General features: G+C 48.4%; 1 protein-coding gene across 2 annotated transcripts in view; it reads left to right on the top strand.

The window, feature by feature from the left end:
- Positions 1-22,328, top strand: part of POLR3E (RNA polymerase III subunit E) — a 38,553-nt gene that overhangs the window by 9,227 nt on the left and 6,998 nt on the right. The window contains exons 2-18 of one of the 2 annotated variants that reach the window (XM_054580909.1): positions 6,142-6,215; positions 7,489-7,539; positions 8,321-8,473; positions 9,107-9,184; positions 9,839-9,954; positions 10,381-10,463; positions 12,190-12,297; positions 12,628-12,677; positions 14,435-14,554; positions 15,643-15,728; positions 16,004-16,048; positions 16,125-16,216; positions 17,183-17,303; positions 20,080-20,161; positions 21,348-21,407; positions 21,490-21,647; positions 21,954-22,015. In XM_054580909.1, coding sequence (XP_054436884.1) covers positions 6,180-6,215; positions 7,489-7,539; positions 8,321-8,473; positions 9,107-9,184; positions 9,839-9,954; positions 10,381-10,463; positions 12,190-12,297; positions 12,628-12,677; positions 14,435-14,554; positions 15,643-15,728; positions 16,004-16,048; positions 16,125-16,216; positions 17,183-17,303; positions 20,080-20,161; positions 21,348-21,407; positions 21,490-21,647; positions 21,954-22,015 — 1,501 coding nt within the window. In that variant the 5' untranslated portion in view covers positions 6,142-6,179. The remainder of the gene's footprint in view (positions 1-6,141; positions 6,216-7,488; positions 7,540-8,320; positions 8,474-9,106; positions 9,185-9,838; positions 9,955-10,380; positions 10,464-12,189; positions 12,298-12,627; positions 12,678-14,434; positions 14,555-15,642; positions 15,729-16,003; positions 16,049-16,124; positions 16,217-17,182; positions 17,304-20,079; positions 20,162-21,347; positions 21,408-21,489; positions 21,648-21,953; positions 22,016-22,328) is intronic. The other variant, XM_054580910.1, reaches the window with a different exon arrangement.

Genomic DNA, 22,328 nt, shown 5'->3' with positions numbered 1-22,328 from the left:
AGGGACAACGGCCTGTGCTCACCCTGTGCCAGACACTTCGGTTCCTCTGTATATACCACTGGTGCCTTTCAAGCTGCTACTCTGATGCTGGACCTCAGAAGGAGTGAGTCTGACTAGGTCAGTCCTTGTGTGGGTTCTTTAAGAGGAACTGCTTGGGGCTCCAGAAGTTTCTTCAACCGACACAACCCTTGCTGGTTTTTGCAGCCAGAAGTTGTGGGGACTTATCTTCCTGGCACTGGAATCCTGGGCTGGGGTTCCTGGTCCTGGTCTGGGACTCCTCACTCTTGAGATATCCCTCCCAAATTCTTATCCACCACACGTAGGTGTGGGGCCAGCCTATTCCTCGTTTATGCCCCTCCTACCAGTCTGGATGGATGTTGTTTTTTTAATTCTGTAGTTGTTAGATTTCCACTCAACTCACTTTCGCAGTTGTCAGACATCCATTCAACTCCATTTCTGATGGTTCTGAGTAATAGTTGTCCTATATTTTAGTTGTAATTTTGATGTGGTTGTGTGAAGCAGGGAGTCCTGTCTGCCTCTGTCACCATCTTGGCCAGAAGTCCTGATTTGATTTGTTAGTAGTTATCAGTCCGCTTACATTTTCTTTTCTTGGTTCAATCTTGGGAGACTCTACGGTTTAGGAATTTATCCATTTTTCCAGGTTGACCAAAATGTGGGTATATAATTGTTCGTAGTATTTGTCATGTGTCTTCTTTAATTTCTGTTTTCATTTATTTTATTCCCTGCCCTTTTTTTTTTTTAGTGAATATGGTTAAAACTTTATCCATTTTGTTTATCTTTCCAGGTCTTGAGTTCTTTGGTCTTTTGTATTTTTTATATTATTTCATTTATTTTTTTCTCTGATTTTTTAAAAAAGATTTTATTTATTTATTTTTAGAGAGAGGGGAAGGGAGGGAGAAAGAGAAGAAGGAAACCATCAATGTGTGGTTGCCTCTCATGTGTCCCATACTGGGGACCTGGCCGGCAGCCCTTTGGTTCACAGGCTGGCACTCAATCCACTAGGTCACACCAGCCAGGGCTCTTCTCTGATTTTTATGATTTCCTTCCTTCTACTCCCTTTGGGCTTTGTTTTTCTTCCTTTTTTTTTTTTTTTTTAAGTTCTTTAGGTATATGATTAGATTGTTTATTTGAGATTTTTCTTGTTTCTTGAAGTAGACCTTGAATATTTTGTTTCTTGAAGTAGGCTGTGAATTTTCCTGTTAGAACTGCTTTTGCTGTGTCCAATAAATAGGTTTAGAGTCATTGTGTTTTCATTAGTCTAACAGTATCTTGATAGCCCCCTTGATGTTTTTATTAACCCATTCATTGTTTAATAGTGTGTTATTTAGCCTTTGTGTGTTTCTGGGTCCCCCCCCCCAGTTTTCAGTTTTGTTCATGTAATTGATTTCTAGTTTCATACCATTGTGACTGGAGAAGGTACATGATAATGATTATTGTCATTTTATTGAAACTTGTTTTGTGGCCCAACATGGTCTATTGTGGAAAACGTTTCAGGTGCACTTGAAAATAATGTATATTTTTGGCTGCTTTTGGGTGAAATGTCCTAATAATGTCAATTAAGTCTATTTTGCCTACTGTGTCACTTAAGGACACTGTTCTCTGTTTTCTGTTCGGATGGTTTATGTATTGATGTCAGTGGAGTTTTTAAGTCCCTCATACGACTTTTTTATGGTCAGTCTCTCCCTTTATATCCATTAATATTTGCTTTATGTATTTGGGTGCTCCCAGTTGGGTACATATATGTTTATAAGAGTTATATCTTATGGTTGCATTGATCCCTTTATTATGAAATGCCCTTCGTTTTCTCTTGTTATATCCTTGTTTTAAAGTCTGATGTGTGTATTGCTTATTGCTACCCCAGTTCTTTTATTCTCATTTGTTTGAAATATATTTTTCCTTCTCTTTACTTTCAGTCTGTGTTGTGGCTTTTGATCTGAAGTGGGTCTCTTACAGGCAGCATATGTACAGGTTTTATTTTTTAATCCATTCAGCCATCCTGTGTCTTTTGATTATAGCATTTAGTCCATTTCCATTTAAAGCAATTATTGATAGTTACATAGTTATTGCCATTTTATTGTTTTCTGATTGTGTCATTCTTCTCTGTTCCCTTCTTATTCTCGTCTGTCTTTTCTTATATGTTGATGACTTTCTATAGTTTGTATTCCTTTCTCTTTACCTCTTGTACAGTGGTGCCTTGGAACTCATTAATTTGTTCCAGAACTCGTGATGAGTGCCAAAACTGAGGAGTTCTGAACAGTGAAGCACTTTCTCTTGCAGTGCAACATTGTGACTCATACAAGTTCTAGCAAGTGCTATGAGTCCTGAGCAAGCACCGAGTGCTGAAACATTTTTTTCTCATCAAAAGGCAACTAATACAAGGTTTGAAAAATTCTGAAGCTGACTAGTACTGAGATGTAACTATTTATCTCTTGTAAATTTTTGGTTCATGGGTATGAGGTGCTTCATATATACCAACCTATGTTTATAGAAGTCTTTTTTATGTTGAGAGTCATGTTCAAACACATTCTAAAATCACTGCAATTTTCACTCTCCCCCTCTACATTTATGTTTTGGTCACTATTTTTTTTACTCTTTTGTGTGTGTCTTAATTTATGGTCATAATTACACATGATCTTAACTAATTTTGTCTTTTAACCTTAGTACTAGCTTTTTAGTTGGTTGAATCAACTGTTCTTATTGGGTTGGCCAAAAAGTCTGCTTCTTTTTTTCCATAAAATAAAAGGCATATTTTTTAATTTTCACCAATAACTATTGATTTGGATATTTTGAGTATGTTGGTTACTTCATGTGTCATATAATGTTGATTGTTCTCAATTAATATATCGATTTGATTGCTATCAACTTCAACTTGTCCGCCTGACTGGAGCATCATCCAGCAAGAAATCCCCAACATGAAATTTCACAAACCACTTTTGACACATCGGAGCAGTCACCTTCTCGATACACTGCACAAATCTTTTTCTGCATTTCTGTTGAAGTTTTACCTTTCCTGAAATAATAAAGTATAATATACTGAAAATGTTGCATATTTTCCTCCATCTTCAGTATTAAAATGGCTGCACAAAAATTCCCCAGTTTTGATGTGTTCTTTTTAATGCATGCTGATATGATGACTGCCACAATATAATCTAACAAAATTGTTTCAAATGAAGTTAAAGACAACTAAGTACTGCTAGAGCAGTTTTATGGGAAAAAGCAAACTTTTTGGTCAACCCGATACTATGTGTTTGCCTTTGTCAGTAAGCATTTTTTCCCCCGTCTTTTCTTACTCATATTTACTATGTTTTCTTTTCTACTTAAAGAAGTCTCTTTAACATTTCTTGTGATACTGGTTTAATGGTGAACTTACTCAGTTTTTTTCTTGTCTGGGAAGCTCTTTATCTGTCTTTTGATTCCAAGTGTTATGCTTGCTGGGTAGAGTAGTCTCGGTTGTAGTTCTTTTGCTTTTTCATCCCTTTGAATATTTCATGCCAATTCAGTCTGGTCTGCAAAGTTTCTGTTGAGAAATTAGCTGACAGTCGTATGGGATTTCCCTTGTACATTAAGTAACTGCTTTTCTGTTGCTATTTTTATGATTCTCACTTTGTCTTTAAACTTCAGCATTTTAATTAGGTGTCTTGGTGCGGACCTCTTTGGGTTCATCTTGTTGGGGTCTCTGCATTTCCTGGGTTTGTATCTGTTTCCTTGGCCAGGTTAGGGAAGCTTTGCATCATTATTTCTTCAAATAGATTTTCAATCCCTTGTTCTCACTCTTGGGAGCCTTATGAGGTGAAATCTGTTACTCTTGATATTGTCCGAGAGGTCCCTTAAACTATTCTGGGGTGTTTGTTTGTTTGTTTTTGGACTCTTTTTTTTTTCTTTTTGCTGTTTTAATTGGGTGTTTTCTATTACCTTGTTTTCCAAATCGCCGATTTGATTCTCTGCTTCATCTAATACGCTGTTGATTCCTTCTAGTGTATTCTTTATTTCAGATACTGTATTCTTCATTTCTGACTTTTTTCATGTTTTCTGTCTCTGTAAATGTTCTCACTGAATTCATCTACTAATACTTTTCCCCTAAGTTCATTAAGCATCCTTATAACCAGTGTTTTGAATTTTGTTTCTATGTATTAGGTAGAGATGCTACATCTCCCAGTCTTGGTATAATGGTCTAACGTAGTAGGTGTCCTGTGGAGCCCAGTGGTGTAGTTATCTTGGTTACCTGAGTCTGGTGCTCCAAGGGTGTCCCTTGTGTGGGTTGTGTGTGTCCTCCTATTGTAGTTGAGCCTGTATTGCTGTTGGCACATCAGTGGGTAGGATTGACCCTCAGGCTGACAGGCTCTGACAGCTGAGCGTGACTTTAGCGGACAAGCTGTTTTCAGGTGTTGACCCCGCAGAATGAGATTTGCTTTCGTGGGGCTCTGGTGCCTGTTGAGTTAATCCTTTGGATATGTTGTTTGTGGAGTTAATTGGGTGGTACTTTGCTGTAATCTGAAGCTGGTCATCAGGTTTGTTGGTTCTGGGGCTCATCAGGAGGGGCTCCAGTGTAGGCCAAGGTGGGCACTATTTGTGAGTGGCTTGGGGTCACTTGGTATAAGCTAAAAGTGATCTGCTTTTGGCTGCCAGTTGTGCTGGGCTTGTTGGTGCTTGGAAGAGGCTCTGCCGAGAAAACCCAGGCTGGCTGCCACTAATGACCATCTTGGGACCCTTTGGTAGGCACCATGATTTGAGCTGAGGCCAGCTGCCACTTGTGCTGGGCTTGTGGCCTTTTAGTAGAAGCTCTATTCAAGTCAATACTGAATGTAGCTTATGCCAGGTTTGGGGCCACATGATGGGAGTTACAATGCAAGTTGAGACTGATTACTGCTTGTGCTGGGCTTGAGGCCACTTAGTAAAGAGGTATGCGGCACACTGAGGCCAGCCGTTGCTTGTGTGAGTTTAGTGGACCTTAGAGAGATTTTAGGAAAGTCCTCAGCTTGAGCTTAAGGCAGGCTGCTTGTGTAAAGGAGCTCCTGAAAGGCTCTGGCTGAGTATCTGCGTTGGGTGGGACAGGGTCTCAGGGAATCACTTCTGTGGGGTGAAAGATGTTAGGTAGGTTAACAGAGAGCTTAGATTTAACACTGCTGTGTCCTGGCTGGGATTGGGCTGGGGCGGGGGGTGGCGCTCAACAAAGAAACAGTGGCACCTTCCAGCAGTTCTGTCCCTGGAGAGAACTACCCCTAACTCGCTCCTCCAGCCCTTGTCTTGAAGTTTGTCGATTCAGGTTCACGCTGTATGTCCCTAGCACTTTTTGAGCTGCTACCACAAGTGCTTAAGCCCAGAATGAGTATGTTTGTGAGTGAGTCTGTGCTTGGCCCTTTAAGAGTACAGCTGGGTTCCCAGCAGCCCTTCATCTCACCTGCATGGAGTATCTGCTGATTTTCACAGCCAGCTCTTGTAGGGGGCTATCTTCTAGGCACTGGTGCTACAGGCTGGGGAGTCTGGTGTGGGTCTGGGACCTCTTGTTCCTCGGGAGAGCTCTGCAGCCAAGCTGTCCTTTCCAATTCTTAACCTCCACATGTGGGTATGGGACCAGCCTGTTTTGGTCTCTACCCTCACTCCATGTGGCTTCTTTATATCCTTACTTGTGGGAGTTCTGTTCAGCTAGTGTTCAGGTGGTTCTCAGGGGTGATTGTATTATAATTTAGTTGTAATTTTGATGTGGCTGTGGGAGGAGTGGTTTCCTCCTCCGCCATCTTGATCAGAAGTCTCTGGCTGTTCTTTAAAACTTCCTCATGGCCTCCAGTCAGTTCTGGAGTGTTGTAATCATGGCTGTGGGTCCACTCGCCTGCGTGGTGGTGAGTTCTTTGTGACTTCTCAAAAAACCCTTAAAACTGAGAATTCTTTCCCACAGGTACAGCTCGCCATCTGCCTGTTTGCACCCATTGTTTGGTTGTTTCTCTCTTTTTGGGAAGGTGATGGATTATATAATTGGCCATCCACTGACTTCAAGATACATCTAGAAAGATCTGTTTGTCTTGGGCTCCTCCCTCCCAGAGCAGTGCCTGTCACTGAATGGGCACTGTGGAGTGATGGCTGAACAGCTGACTGACAGGCCAAGTCTTTCGCTCTTCCTTACAGGTTGAGTCTGAGGATTTCACAGCTGGCTCCCCCTTAGTATGGCCAATGAAGAGGATGACCCAGTCGTACAGGAGGTAACTGCTGCTCCCCACCCTCTGCCTAGGCTACCAAGAAGTGCCTGTTCCCAGGGCTGCAGGCAGTGGGGCTGGGTTCCTTCTGTCCTTCCTCAGGCCAGCCTGGGAGTTTCTTTTCCAAGGTACTTGCCGGGCTGAGCCCCTCACTCCCTTCAGGTCTGTGATCCAGCATCTGCTTGTCAGAACAGCTCCCCTGACCACTCTTGTGCTTGTGTGGCATTCTCCTCGGTACACTGCTTCTCACCCCACAGCACTCTAGCCCCTTATCTTGGCCTTGCTTTGCACTTAGTCACAATACTTACTAGACATAATTCTTCTTCTGCTAGAATGTAAACTTGTGAAAGCAGAGCTTGTATTCTGTTCACTGTGTCCACAAAGCCAGGTTCAGTTCCTTGAACATAATATATGGTCAGTCGCATTATTTGTTGAATTAATGAGTGGGTGTGACATCTCCCCTTTACTTTACTCATTCAGCAGTTATTTGCTGGATCAACCTGGGGCTGTGACAACAGTGAGGAGAAGTAGTGTCCCTGTCCTCTTTTCAGGCAGCCTAGGATCCCTGGGGAGAGACTAATGAAGGAGGAGTCTTAAGAAGCTGACAGTGGGAAGGCAGTTTCAGTCGCCCAGATTAGGGCACACTCTAGAGCCTCTGGGCCTTTGTATGTGCTGTTCCCTCCACTAGAAGGCCCCTAACACGTGCCTCACCTGTGCCTGATGACCCTTCACTAGTCCTTGAGGCCTGGATGTGGGAGAGTACATGCTTCCTATGAAGAGCTGGGAAGCAGGAAGGTCAGCAGCTGCAGGGTGGGGCAGGGTGGTTAGTTTTGAGAAAAATGGAAGTAGGGCCGGTCACAGTCTCTGCTCAGTCTCCGAGAGGCTTGTAGAGCACCCTAGACAGGGTGATAGGTGATCCAGGATGGGTGGTAGAAGGCACAAGGAAGACACCCTCCCCTGGCTCATCTGCATCAGAAAAGCATTTACTCCAGCTCCGGGATGCTGCCTGGTCTGGGCTGCCCCAGGGAAGACCATTTTATTGGATTACTGTAAACCTGGGCAGAGGTCCCAGGTGGACTCTTGTACTGGTCTCTGAGAGCTGTAAGGGAGAGGGGCCCTGGATATATCCACATTGGAGACTTGATTCCCTTTTGTTTTAGCAGTAGCTGAGCTCTTCCCTCAATCCCCATATTGCTTTGGAGCCACTACCTCTCATGCATGCGGGGCAGGTCAGGCTCGGGTTCTGTGTCCTGGTTAAATCTTCTTCCCTTGTTCCCAGATTGATGTCTACTTGGCCAAAAGTCTGGCAGAGAAGCTCTATCTGTTTCAGGTAATTGTGGGACCTGGAGATAAAGAGGGAAAAGCAGGTGTTGGTGGGGTGGTGAAAGTGCAGTAAATGGGGGCTGGGAGCATTGGGTGACCGTAGAGTGTGAGATAGGACAGTTCTCATTCTTGTGGGTGGGTTAGTCAGTGTCTCATTTCTAAGACAGGAAACTGAGGCAGCCATGGAGGAATAAGCCCATAGTGTGGACATATACACACCACGTTTTGCTTATGCATGCATCCATTGATGGGTATTGGGTTGTTTCTACTTACTGGTTCTTACGAATAACGAATGCTGCTGTGAACATTCCTGTACAAGTATTTGGGTGGATATGTTTTCATTGCTCTTGGGTGTATCCCTAGGAATGGGTTTGCTGGGTCACGTGGAAACTCAGCATTTTGAGGAACTGCCAGGCTGTTTTGTACCATTATGCATTCTTAACAACCAGGTTACCATTTTAAGAATTTTTTGCCTATGTCAGTAGCAGTGTTCCAAGCATGTTTTTGGGATGAGGGCTGCCACCTGTCCCCAGGCACTGCTTTTATAGGCTTTGGGGCTGAGGGCCCTTGTTTGGTACTTCTGCACCTGTTTCCCTGACCATACAGTGATGGTGGGACTAGTGCTGATGGCAGTGACCCCGGGCGTGTTCAGGGTGTGCTACCCCCTATGTGGTGAGGATATGCGTGCTGTGTGGAGGTGAGGAGCTAGCCTCTGAGTTCACAGGTAGCTAGTGGCAGACTTAGGACGGGAACTCAGGCTGTCTGATTGCAGAACCTGTGCCCTTCAGCAGCACTCTTTCCAGCCCAGTCCCTTTGCAGGGGCTCCAGCAAGATGGGCTGGGCTCCAGATCGGACTGCAGGCCATTCCTGCACCTGCACTCCAAGTTCCTGTCCCAAGCTCAGCCCAGGAAGCATGGAAGGGCCAGTGTGCTGCTACTGAAGTGAGTTTTTAGGAAACAGCCATTTCCTTGGCTAGAATGTAGCTGGCTTAAAGTGACTTCCAGAGGAGCACTAATTTCATACACTGCCACGCCTCCACAGGCCTACTCCCAAGGCTGTCGTGCTTTTTGAAAGTCTGTCCAAACCTTGCCTTGTCTGTCCACCCAGTAGCATGCAGACCTTCTCCGTCTTTAACTTTCGACGATGGGAAAGTCACACAGAAGCAAAAGGAGAGAGACTGGGATGGTGAACTCCTATGTGGCCTTGTCTGGCTTCAGCAGTGAGCAGCACATGGCTAGTCTTGTTTTCCCTCTCTGCTCCTTCGTGGTCTGTTTCCCTTGCCCTCCTCTATCTGGTGGCCTGCACACTGGTAGTTTGACCTTTGACATCACTTTTGACTCCCATGGCAGTGTTTTGTGGGTGCCAGAGTCCACAGGGTGATGTGTGTGGGCTTTTGTTCCTGAGGCTTGGGTGTGTCCCTTGGAAGTCGGAGACATCTAAAACAGTTCTTGGGAAAGGGGCTGGGTGGAGACCAAGGGCCTCTAGGCTCAGTGGGGCTTCTTTGGCCAGAGTTCCCTGAGTGGCTCTGGTTGGGGCTGGGCAAGGTGCACTGATGGCTCCCTTCCCCTCCCCAGTACCCTGTGCGTCCAGCTTCGATGACCTACGATGACATTCCACACCTCTCAGCCAAGATCAAGCCTAAGCAGCAGAAGGTGGGGCTGCCTTCTGTGATGAAAGTGGGTGGTTTGGGTGGGAGCTGGTGGAGGTGAGGAGATGGGCCCTGTGGTGACTGGAATCTCAGAGATGGAGTGAATGGAGAGTTAGGAGAACCAGCAACTTGCAGGGCCTGAAAGCTGAGAAAGGAAGGAGTTTCTAGAAATAAAGAGGGTGTAGAGAGAGGGTGGGTAGCTCCAGAGAGGCCAGGAAGAGTTGAGGTTCCAGTAAGCAAGTGGCACGGGGAGCTCATGTTCAGAAGATATGGTGGGGGCCAGTGGGAAGCAGGCCTGGTGTAAGCAGTGGGGTGGTAGGGACCAGGACAACTGGAGACCTGGTGCTGGGGCGGCTGCAGCACTAAGGCCATTGCCATAGAGCCATGTCCTTCTAGTATTGCCAGTGCCCCTGACTTTTCAAGAGAAAGAAGATTTTTATGAGAAATTTCTTGATTTTTTAATCAAGACATAGCTATATTGCACAAAAAGAACCACCTTGGCCTTTTCTGTTGGAATTGGGGTTTATATTCTGTGGTGTAGACTGAAGCCTAGATAGCGCAGGGGAGGGACGTGTGTCTGTCCTATGTCTGGGCAGGGCCAGGATTGGCGTGGTTGGGGATCCTCATAGCTGGTGGTGGGGGTGCTTGCTACCTCCAGGTAGAGCTTGAGATGGCCATCGACACCCTGAACCCCAACTACTGCCGCAGCAAAGGGGAGCAGATCGCGCTGAACGTGGATGGTGCCTGCACGGACGAGACCAGCACATATTCCTCGTGAGTCCCCAGCCCCAGGCCTCCAGCTTCATTGTGTTAAACAGTGAGCCTTACAAAGTCCTTAAAGACACTGAGGCCTTATGCCCCATGGCTGGTCGCTCCACCAGTATCCACATTGGAGTGGCTGTGCCTAGTGTGGACCCTTCCCTGCAGAAAACATCTTCTGGTATAAGTCTTCTACCGCCAAGTTCTTCCCAGGCCCCTTGAGAGAAGGTGGGGGCTCCCATCTTCTGCTTGTCTCTTGGGGTCCATACAGACTTTGGGTTCTGTCACCACAGTGTCCCTTCTGTAGCACACATAGCCTGTTCTGTGGGCTTGGTCTCTGGCTGTTGGGTTTCAGAAGGTGTCTGGATGGAGGGGGCTGTGCCTGCCAGGCCTGGGTTAGGCACTTCCTCCCCTGGACGCCTGTTCTCCCTGTGCTCTCAGGAAGCTGATGGATAAGCAGACATTCTCCTCCTCCCAGACCACCAGTAACACGTCCCGCTATGCTGCTGCGCTCTACAGGCAAGGTACCTTGGCTGGGCACCCTGGGCTGTCGCGGCGCACGGAGGCTTGATGGTGGAGGGAAGTGGGGTGGGGGCTGGGATTGGGAGAGGCCTGCCCTAGTCTCGTGTCCACACCCTCCTCCCTAAAATGCTAGACACCTGCAGAGCCAGGCAGATTGTGCAAATAACAGGTTGTAAGAGGTCCAGAGTTGGCTACCTTGAGGGACTTCTGACTAGTCACTGCTCGTTCTGATAGGGATGGGGCTTCAAGGTCATTGTCCTAACTGGGACACAGACACACTTAGCATAACTTTTGAGACAGGTGGTAGACTCATGTTTTAAAAACAAGGTTCTTATGACCCAGCAATTTCGTTCCTAGACAGCAGCTATCCAGGGGAAATGAAAGCTACGTCCACATCAAAATTTGTACAGACGTTCACAGCAGCATTATTCATAATAATGAAAAAAGGGAACGTCCAACTGTCTGTCCAGGGGGTGATGCCTGGATAACAATGTAGTGTAGCCACTTAGTGGAATCTTCATCATCTCAAGGGGTGAGGGACGGACATATGGTCCACAGATGAGTCTGGAGAATACTGGGCCACGTGAAAGTGGCCAGTCATAAAGGCCACACTTTGTGATTCCATCCGTTTGAAACATCCAGAACAGACTAATCCACAGAGACAGAAAGCAGAGGAGTAGTTGCCAGGGACTGGGAGTAACTGCTACTGCGCACAGGGGGTTTTGGGGCATGATGAAACATTCTTAATTTGATTGTGGTGCTGCTTGTACAATTCTAAATGTTACGTACATTGAATTGTATGGTTTAAGTGGGTCAGTTGTACAATGAGTTACATTTCAAAGCTGTTTCAAATTACAAGGTCCTGGAAATATTAGAGTTTGTGAAATAATAAATGAAACAAATTTGAACACTTAGGAAACAGAATAGAATCAAAAGTAGCATCAAGTAATTATACTTTTGTTTAACACCACATTCTGGCAGCCAGACCATCCACCCATTTATTCTTTATCTGGAGCATTCTGCTCCCTCTGGGATCCAGACATCTTCCACAGAGCCCTAGCCTCCTAATTTCTTCTGTGAAGCCCACGTTCATCTGTAAAATTTTGTATACTGCCTCCCAGGGCACGGTCTGGTTCACAGGGAAATGCCATGATCTTCATCAGAGACTGTGTAGATGCTCCTTCACCTCAGCAGCTACTCCCCTGGCCACATTAAGAAGTAGCTGACTTTTTAGTAGGATGGGTGGGGTTCTGGCAGGAAGGGGTGGGAGGGTGAGAGAGGGAGGGACTCTAGGTATATATATGGGGTTGGGGAGGCAGTGAGGGAGGGCTGACTGAGGCCTTCCCGGGAAAGAGCGTCTGTGTTTGTGGATTACTTGCCTGCTGTGGACAGAGCAAACAGCTGGAGGGAGGGCAGTGGGACCAGGGTCAGGAGGGCCTTGAATGTGTGTAGAGGAAGGTTTGCTGGCAGGCATTAAGAAGTGGTTTGAATCTGGATTTGTGTCCTGATCCCAGTTGTGTGTTTGCTGTGTCCAGCAGGGCCAGATGGGTCATCCCAGTGATCCCAAGGCTCTAGAATCAGAGGTGGGAGGTGGTTTGGATTTGGGGAGTCTGCCTCCCCAAAAGCCTTCAGGGAGTCTGGAGCCCTAGGTGACTGACTGCCTTGAGCCAGGCTGGGTGGGTTGGCTCAGTTCCTAGAGTCAGGTCCAAGTGCTTCTTCCTCCGCCAGGTGAGCTCCACCTGACACCTTTACATGGCATCCTGCAGCTGCGGCCCAGCTTCTCCTACCTGGATAAGGCAGATGCCAAACACCGAGAGAGGGAGGCAGCCAATGAGGGTGAGCTCTGGCCTGCCCTGGCCCTGCTGTCTGTGACTAGGCAGGATGGGTTGGCCATGGGGAAAGTATCAAAGGGATGGATTATAGACTTAGCAGGATCCCTGGCCTCTACTCAGTGGATGCCAGTAACACCCCTAAAAATATCTGTGCATTCCCAAATGTCCCCTGGGGTGGGGGTGAGGGCAAAATTGCGCCCACTTGAGAACCACTGACATGCATCTACCTGCATCTGGAAGGAAAATTCACAGACACCACTTCTTGGGGCCTCCATGGGGGTGGGAGTGAGAGCGGGAAACGGGCTACATCGAGCAGGTCTGGTTTCTCTTGCAGCAGGGGACTCTTCGCAGGATGAGGCAGAAGAAGATGTGAAGCAGATCACGGTGAGCTCTGGCCCAAGAGGGAGGGTAATAGCGGGGAACCAGCAGGGCCGGTTTTGTAGCTCAGTGGTCTGGAGAGCAAGGAGCAAGAGAGGGTCTATGCAGAATATGCACTCTGGGGTGAAACAGATGCAGAAACAGTGTCTGTTCTTCAGAGCCTTCCTGTTGGGCTGCCCAGAGAGTCAGCCTTTCCTCTGCCCAGCTGAGCTGTCCCAGCTGTAAACAGAATGGTGGCCCTGCGTGTGTGTGAGATGTGGGATCCTGGCTTTGCCTGGAATTGCTGGGAAGAGGAAGCCATGGTCCAGGAGCCCAGGGTCCCAGTGCACACGCAGACCTTGCCTGTGCCCTGACACCCTTGTTTAACAGGGCCACAGCCCCGTGTTAACTGTGTGATTCAGTCTCTTCAGTTATGCATGTTTGAAGAATTTCTATTTTAATAGTTATCCCTGTATTTTAAAGATTGTTAGAAGAATATTGACCTTCCATTTATGGTTTATAAAGTTTCCCCCATTTAAGTATATTTGGGTTAAAGTTACTAGGTATTTAAAGAAAGATATTGCACATGTATGCAGTATGATATGGATGGTACATACTATGGCTTAAGTTATGAATGTTTGCATATTCTTGAAGACTAGTGAATTCTGGCATAACCAGTGTAGGGGACCCATTTGTTCTCTCAGTAGCTTATTGGATGGCCTTAGATAACTCCTTTCCTTCTTGGGGACAGTGGCTCTTTAAAAAAAAAGCCAACTTTATTTCTTTGTAGAGAGAGGGAGAAGGAGAGAGAAAGGGAGAGAAATATCTATTGGTTGCTTCTCACACGTGCCCCAACCAGGGACTGAACCTGCAACCCAGGCACGTGCCCTGATTGGAAATCAAACCAGCAACCTTCCACTTTGCTGAACAATGCCCGGCCAATTGAGCAACACCAGTCAGGGTGCGCTGGCCCTTTTAAAAAGCCAATCTTAGGCCTGTGTGCCTTCAAGGCCCCCTGTAGAATCCCTGAATTCTATAATCCATTCACAGAGAGTTGACTCGGGGCTTGGCTCCATCTGAACTTCTAAGCAACAGATACCAGATCTAAATGGTACAGGTGAAAAAAATGGAATGTATTGGTCCTTGTTACTGAAAAATTGAGGGGCAGCTTTAGGTATGGCTGAATTTAGGTGCTCAGAGTCCGTCGTCAAGACCTGATTTCTCCATCTCTGGGTTTTGTTTTTCTCTTTAGCATCTTAGGCAAGGTGTCTGTCCCCAGTGGTAGAAAGAGTTGTTCCAGCTCCAGGCTTACCTCCTCCCAGCTTCCAAGACCCCAGGGGAAAAGAAACTTCTTTCCCATTACTTCTTAGTAAGGTTTCAAACTGGATTCATTGGTTTGGCCAACCCTGAACCAGTCCCTGTGGCTCTGAGGATCTGGTGCTCAAATTGTCCAGGTTTGAGTTACCTGCCCACTCCTGTAGCTGAGAATGTTTGTGGGGAGGATTCTTAGGTAGGAACTAAAGGGGAACTGGTATTTCTCAAAGGAAAATGGGGGTGCTGCCACCATTGAGTGGAAACAGATTCGATGCTCAGGCAGTATGCTGAGAAAGCTGTTCCCTGGCCTGTGTTGGCAGGTCACAGAGAGGGACATGGTTAGAACTGAATTTAAAACATCTGTGTCAGGAAATGAGGGGAAGGTGGGAGTGGAAAATGCCCCAGATGTGGGGTCATCTGGCCTCCTGGTGGGGCTGAGGCATGAGGCCATGCTGCTTCCTATCCCCCAGGTGCGGTTCTCTCGGCCTGAGTCGGAGCAGGCTCGTCAGCGCCGTGTGCAGTCCTATGAGTTCCTGCAGAAGAAGCACGCTGAGGAGCCCTGGGTCCACCTGCACTACTATGGCCTGAGGGTGAGCTGGGTCCCTGGGCCACTGTTGACCCTCGCAGGATGGGGTCCTGAGGGAAGAGCCCAGTGCTCAGGAAGTACGGCAGCGTGGCCTCACCTCTGCCTTCAGATTCAGTTGTAGCCACTTGATGATACCATAGGGAGAGAAGATTAAGTCCGGTGAGCAGTGTGTCCTCCATGCTAGGTGATGTACTCTGCACCCCAGAGGGAGGGAGTGTGAGGTGGGGGTGGGTCTGCTTCTCCTGGTTTGGGGTGCAGCCCCAGGCTCTCCCCAGTGCGAGCATCTCGCTGGACTCAGAGTGCGGCTGGGCTTTGGTTATGTATTTTTCATGCACGGTGGGCCCTGAACTCGAGCACACATCATCTGGTGCTCTGTGGAGAATCGGCCATCTGTGTCACATGGCCAAAGTCACCATATTACCTGCTATGCGTGATTTTTACTGTGCTTGGTTTTCGTCTCATGCATTGACTTGCGAACCCAGTTCTTGAAAATGGTGGGGGGAGGAGCAATTGAATATTAGCTTCCAACACCCCACGGGCTAGGGGTCCCCAGTATTTTTCTTGGGGTGGAGTCCTGATTTTCTGTAACCTTCCTGGGAGAGATAAGTGTTGACAGAGCCTTTGATTCAGGGTCAGACTCGGACTTCCAGAAGCTCTGCTACTTCCTAGTGTGTGACCTTGGGCAAGTTACCTGCTCTCTCTCTCTGAATCTGTTTCTTATGGAAATAATAGTAAGACCTGACTTGGTAGCATTATTTTGAGAATAGGTGAGTTGGTATACATACAGCCGTTGATACAGAGCCTGGAGTACAGTAGGTGCTCACTGACTGTCAGCTGTCATTTTTATCACCACTGCTAGAGTCACAGACAGGGCATTGAGCGCCGTGCTGGTGCTGTGCGGCCATGAAGCCTGGAAGGTAATTGGTTGAGGTCACATCACAGGCCTGGAGTAGCGAACCCAGTGGGTTGCATGTGATCCTGTGGCCAGCCTTGGGTAGCTGGAGCACAGTAAGGCAGGGGTGAGAACTGGATGGCAGAGGGTGCGGGAGCTGCCAGGCCTGGGGCTTTGGCTAAGGGTCCTCCCCCCAACAGGACAGCCGTTCTGAGCATGAGCGCCAGTACTTGCTGTGCCAGGGCTCCAGCGGGGTCGAGAACACGGAGCTTGTCAAGTCACCCAGGTGGGCCTGGCTGGGACTGGCACTGGTGCGGGTTTTCCCTTGGGACTGTGACCCCTTCTGTAGCTGAGGGAGGGCTTTGGAAGGCAGCCCCGTGTCCTCACTGCCCTGTGTTAAAGAGATTGGTCCTCCTTTCTCTAGCTGTGGGTGGGATGGGGATGAGTCTCTCATGGACTGCAGGCAAGGAGGCTTAAGCCTGGGAACTGCGTGGGTTCATGGGTACAGTGGGTTAGAGACACCCTGGGGCTGCTGACCGTGCTCTCTCCCCCTTTCAACAGTGACTACCTCATGATGTTGATGCCACCCAGCCAGGAGGAGGAAAAGTGAGTAAGGGCAGCTGGACAACCCACCATGGCTCCCTGCTTGCCGCCTCTGACACAGTGCTTTTATTTCTAACAGAGACAAACCTGTGGCCCCCAGCAACGTCCTATCCATGGCCCAGCTGCGCACCCTGCCCCTGGCCGATCAGATCAAGATCCTGATGAAAAATGGTGGGTGATCATGGGTGCTCATCGTGCCCTCTATTTCCTAAGTTTGGGACAGACTGAGGACCAAGTTTGAGGCCAGAGGCTCCCTCTGGCTTCTCACTTGCCCAGCTTCTCACTTGCATCCTGGTCTATGACGGACACTGTCCAGCAGACTGGCGACCCTCAGGTGTCAGCCTTCCCACACCGCCCTCATTACTCCTCTGCTGTTTGAGTGTGGGCACGTCACCCATTTTCCTGACCCTTAGTTTGCTTATCTGTAAAATGGGACTAAGGTAGCTTCTGGGGGCTGGGATGAGGGTTCAGAGAGGTGAGGCTGTAAGGGCTAATACTGAACCCTGCATATGGACATGGGCTGTAGTCGTAACGCAGTCCCTTGTGCTGTGTTGTGGCACCCACACAGCAGGGACTGGGCTTTTTCTCAGAGAACTCTTGAGGGCCAGACTCTGTAGGGACCTGAAGTTGGTGACTGACAGACTTGAGCCTTGACCCCTCTGCACTGACGCCCAGGCCCTGGGCTCTTCTGAGTTGCTTACTGAGGGGGTCTCTGGGGCCCAAGGAGAGGGGAGCTCTCTGCTGTGCTGTGCCTGGGGCTGCAGAGGACTGAGGGCCTTCCCTGGGCCCTACTGTGCTCACTTGGGCAGGGGCTCAGGTGGTTGGGGTAAACAAAAAACAAAGTTCATGGACTCTGGACCAGTCTGGGGTCCAGTCCTGGCTCTTTCAGTTACTAGCCAGACGATCATGGGGGAGTTTTAAAATCTCTGGACATCCGAAGAAGGGGATGTGCCTCCTGATACCCAGTTCCTCATGGACATTTCCTCCAGGGTCCACTGGGCTGTTACTGCACTGATATCCTGGTTGTCATATGTTTGCTGGGCTTGCTATTTGAACTTGACACTGCAGACCTGGTAGGGGACAGAGGAAAGATCCAGGGCTCTTCCCTTGTCTGACTTCCCTTCTCTGTGTCCTCAGTGAAGGTTATGCCTTTTGCCAACTTGATGAGCCTCCTGGGCCCCTCCATTGACTCCGTGGCTGTTTTGCGTGGCATCCAGAAGGTGGCAATGTTAGTCCAAGGAAATTGGGTGGTAAAGAGGTAAGATTGGCTGTGGCCCCTTAATGGAAGCATTTGATCCACTTAAATTTAATGTGACTGCTGATATTTGGGGTTTAAATCTACTGCAGTGCTTTGTTTGTCCTGCCTATGTTGCATTTTATATTCATTCTTACCTTCTACTGAATTCTTTCATTATCTGATTTTTTCCTGTTAATTTGGGAGTTGCCCTTTCTTAACTGCTTTAGTGATTCCCTCCCTATAGATTTCCACATGCATTCATGACTTGTCTCAGTTTATATTAATTGCTGCTTTTTACCCTCATCCAGGATAATTCAAAGAACTCAAAATGTTTTATATGTCATCCAACTCACATTCTGTTGTGTTTGTATATTGTAATTCTCTCTACTTTAAACCCCACAAGACATTATATTGTCTGATCAGTATTTTTTTAATCTGCTTACATATTTGCTTTTTGATTTTGTTCACTTTTCTTTTATGTGTCCCTGAGTTTATATCCTGGAGATTCCCTTCTGCTAAAGAATGCCGTGGCATATCCTTTAATGAAATCTGCAGGGGGTGAATTTCCTTGGTGTTTGTTTATCTGGAAATGTCTCTTTCAGCTCTGTTCATGAAGGGTATTTTCTACTGGATATAAATTCTAGGTAGATCATTTTCGGACTTCAAAGCCCAGTGTCTGCCTAACACTTGTTCCTTTGAGGGTATTCTGCTTTTGTGTCCCTCTGGCTGCTTTTAAGATTTGCTCTTGCTTTCGCTTTCCACAGTTCACTAAAATGTGTTTAAGTGTTAATTCTTTTTGGTGAGTTTTGTTGGGGTTCATAGATTTTGAATTTGTGACTTTTCAGTAGTTTCTCTTTTCCCAGGATTCCTCCACTGTCCTGTCTTCCTCCTCCCCCAGACTGTCAGTTTCAGGGGGGTAGGGACTGCCTGTGTTGACTCCCTTATGTCTCTGGTACCCAGTATACTGCCTGGTTCAGGGCAGACCCTTGGTAAATACAGTGTAGTTCTCTTTTTATGCACATTCGAATTGTATTAGTTCTGGATGATGTAATATACTCACTTTAAAAAAAAGCCCACCATTTTATCTATTTATTTTTAGTGCGAGGGGAAGGGAGGGATAAAGAGAAGGAGAGAAGCATTGATGTACAAGAGAAATGTTGATCAGTTTCCTGTTGCACGCCCCCAATTGGGGACCTGTCCCATAACCCAGGCAAGTGCCCTGACCGGGACTTGAATCCATGTCCCTCTGGTTCACAGGTTGGCATGCTGTCCACAAAACCACACTGAGCTAAAGTACTCGCTTTTAATGAAGTACAGTGTAAGGTGAAAAATCTGTCAAAAAGTGAATTATTACAAATTTTTAGAAAGTAATTCACTATAAAAAGTCCATTTCCCAGTTAGTTAGCTAAGTAAATTGTTAAGTATATTTGTGTCACGGCCACATGGTGGCACCCTTTCACTGGGAAGCACAGGCCTTACGTACCTGGTCGGTATTTTTTATTATGGAAGACCTTAATGATGGCACATCACTCATTAGATGGGGCCCTGTGTATATTTATGTCGTGCATGAACAAGATCCAGGGGCCATCCCATTACACACTGGAGGACACTGACCCAGACAGGCAGGCACTTGCCAAAGCCCGGCAGTGAGACTCCCACAGCTGGGGTTGGAACTTTGCCCAGCGCCACATGTGCTCCTGGTGCTGCTGGTGGTCTGTCCCTGAGACTTGAAGGTAGGGCCTCCTGGACCTTCTATGTTCCTCAGGTCCTGCTGTGATCTCTGCCCTGATGCCGCCCTCAGTGCCACACCAAGGCCTGTTATGCCCCTTCCTTGGCCTGTCCTTTTGGGTCCCTCGAGGAGGTGATGCAAAACTCATGTATTGTTCAATGTGTCTAATTGCTTGTCTTTTGTGCTGTCGGGCACTCTCATTCAGACATTGTCCCTGTCCACAGATTTGAGGGGCAGGAGTGGGCACATTGAATGTAGAGGTCAAGGGCCTGGGTCACGTTCATTCAACACCTGCTTAGCAGCTACCTTCTTTCTCTCTGGGAGCAATGAATAACATAGGCCAGGTACCTGTCCCCAGAGAGTTTTTATGGGAAGGGGGTGGGCACAGAGCTTGACCTTGAAGAATGGGTCATAGTTGGTGACCAGGTAGGATTGAGACGGGGCAGCAGGAGTAGAGGTCCCACTGGCATGGGGCGTCTGGGGGTGGTAGATGTGTTCCTGGGAAACGGGTCTGTGCTGGACTGGAGATTAGGGTTGTCCTGTGGAAATGCATGTAGTAAGCCTCAGCACCTGTTCATTCGCCTCTGGGCCCTGAAGTTCTCTGAGCCTGGTGCTGGCCCCGCTCTCTCAAGGGTTCAACCCAACTTGTGCTCAGGGCCTGTCCAGGTCCCAGCCCCCCTCCATTGCCTGTCTCTTGGGATTGCACCTGCTTTCCCTGTGGGACCCGCTGGTTTCCCAGAGTCCTGAGTTGGGTATGTCTGTCTTTGAGGCTCTAGCTCCTTCATGACTATGCAGTGGCCATTGAGGATGGGCCAGTTGTGAGTGGGAGGGGAAAGTAGGGGTTGTGAGGGGTATATATGTGTGGGGAGGGAGCTACTTTCCTACATGTGTTCACAAGAACCAGGCTCCTGGAGGAAAGCATGGGTTCTAAGGGGAGCTGTCGGATCCGGGCCTGTACTAGCCATATTGGAAAGAGGCATGGGCTTTCACTTGGAGCCTGGGCAGGGGATAGGAGTCAGATAGGGCTGAGGACAGGGACTGACCTGCCATCCCCACTCTCATTGGCAGTGACATCCTGTACCCCAAGGACTCTTCCAGTCCTCACAGTGGTGTGCCCGCCGAGGTGCTCTGCCGGGGCCGAGACTTTGTTGTAAGTGCCCAGGCTCTCTGGCCTCCAGGATTGGGGGGGAGGTGGCCATGGGAGGAGGATGGGGAACAGCTCAGGGGTTCCAGGACTTTGGCTGAGGCTACAGGCAAAGGGCAAGTATATGCGGGCAGGATGGGAGGCTCTGGACTCTGCCTTTCTCCTTCTTCCTCTTGGAATCCTGGAGTCTTGGCTTCATGTGAACCTTTGAGTTCCTCTCGCTGGGAGTTGCAAATTGGAGGCTCAAAAGTAGGTTCTGTCCAAGAAGCATGTTTCATTTGGCTTGAGTGGTGTTTTTAAAATGTTGATATTGTTGTTGATTTTTACAAATCAAAATTATGATGCAGGCCAAATTTCTAGCTCATTATGAATAATTGGAGATTTTGTTTCAACTGGCCCACAACAGTAAACTGCACTGACTTTGGACAGGGCTGACAATTCCCAGTTTACAGAGTGCTGGGCATGTCTGCTTCTCTCATGTGTGTTCTCAGTGTTGTTGCCATGGGCTTTTGCAACTCCAGAGCTAGGTCATCCCTCCATCCCACCACCTACCCACCCTTTGCCTATATCCAGAACTTCAGTCCCTGCCTCAGCGGTATTCTCAGGTTTGTGCCGTCTGTCTCCTTAGATGCCCACCGTGGCTGTGGTGTGTGGGCCTGGTGACACAGGGCAGCCTTAAGCTGAAGAGTGTGTCTGCATTTTCTCTTTTTCTGACTGGCTCAGCTCCTTGGCAGTCACTGTCCAGGGGCCTTGTGTGCTTTATCTTTGTCTCTGGGGATCAGAATGCAGTATGTATTCACTCCCGGGTTCGCTCACCCTGCATGTGTACCATTTGCCCTTCACAGCCTGCCAGCCCTCCTCTGTTCATGCAGATGCCATCCAGTCTAGGTGCCTGGGAGAGGGGCTGGTCAAATTGGAGTCAACTGTAGGCAACAAAGGGGCAAGATGTTCCTGACCAGGGAGTCTTTGTGGTTTGGTGGGGCAGGGGGGTCCGGCTACCATCTTGGAGGAGTATCCCTGGGGGTCCTTTCCAAGGGAGAAAAACAGGGGCTTGGAGTTGGAGTAACTACCCACAGCCAGATCTACCCAGGTCTGCCTGACCCCAGGCTCCCAGGACAGTGGCATTGGGTTCAGGGGATAGTCTCAGGAGCGCCATCTCTGCCTCCCGAAAACATGCTTCTTTCTCCCTCAGATGTGGAAGTTCACACAGAGCCGATGGGTGGTAAGGAAAGAGGTGGCGACAGTGACAAAAGTAAGTGATGTCAATCTGGAGGAAGGGGTTGGCGGGGGGGGGGGTTGGAGGCTGGCCAGCCTCACCATTGCCCAACCCCCAGCTTTGCACAGAGGATGTAAAGGATTTTCTGGAACACATGGCTGTAGTGAGGATCAACAGAGGCTGGGAGTTCATCCTGCCGCCTGATGGGGAGTTCATCAAGAAGCACCCAGATGTGGTCCAGAGGCAGCACATGCTGTGGACGGGCATCCAGGCCAAGTAAGGACTCGCTGGGCATGAGGCAGATTTGGGGCTGCGTGCCCCGCTCCCACTCAGGTGGATACTGCTAGCTGACCCCAGAATCCCAGTGGAGGCCTGACACAGCCACTCGCTGTTGGTCAGAGTGTTGCTGGAGGCAGAATCTTGGTATGTCTGTCAGGTGAAATGTCTCGGGAGCATGAGCCTGGGAAGGTGGGCCTGTGCCCTGTGGGCAGGGCTGCCAGAGCTCCCAGCACACGGTATCTGGTGGGGTGGCCCACACGATGGAAACATGTTTTAGAATTAAGTGTTTATTCTTTTTTTCAGATTAGAAAAAGTCTATAACCTTGTGAATGAAACCATGCCAAAGAAGTCGGATGGACAATCAGGTGTGCAGGCTACTGGCTGGGCAGGCCCTCACCTGGCCGTGGGCTTGGTGGGGCTTGGCCTGGGGATAGGGTGTGTGTGGGGAAAAGGGTATCTTCCCTTCCCACTGACCTCAGCTGCAGGGACCGAGCACTTCTGTACTCCAGACTGTGTTAGGTCCCAGGCTCCTGAGACCTGTTTGCTCTCTTGGGTTGGCAGGAGATGAGGGGCAGGGAGGACAGGAGTAATTGGCTGGGAGCTCATCACTAACCCATCCTGGCTTGGATCTTTGGGTGTGGGAATTTTCCCAGTTCTTTCTTCCCTCATTGCTGGGGT

The sequence above is a fragment of the Pteronotus mesoamericanus genome, unplaced genomic scaffold (assembly GCF_021234165.1).
Source record: "Pteronotus mesoamericanus isolate MK-2021 breed Mesoamerican mustached bat unplaced genomic scaffold, CSHL_Meso_final contig_64, whole genome shotgun sequence".
Lineage (NCBI taxonomy): Eukaryota > Metazoa > Chordata > Mammalia > Chiroptera > Mormoopidae > Pteronotus > Pteronotus mesoamericanus.
The sequence above is the reverse complement of the archived record's forward strand: the minus strand, read 5'-3'. Positions and strand labels throughout refer to the sequence as shown.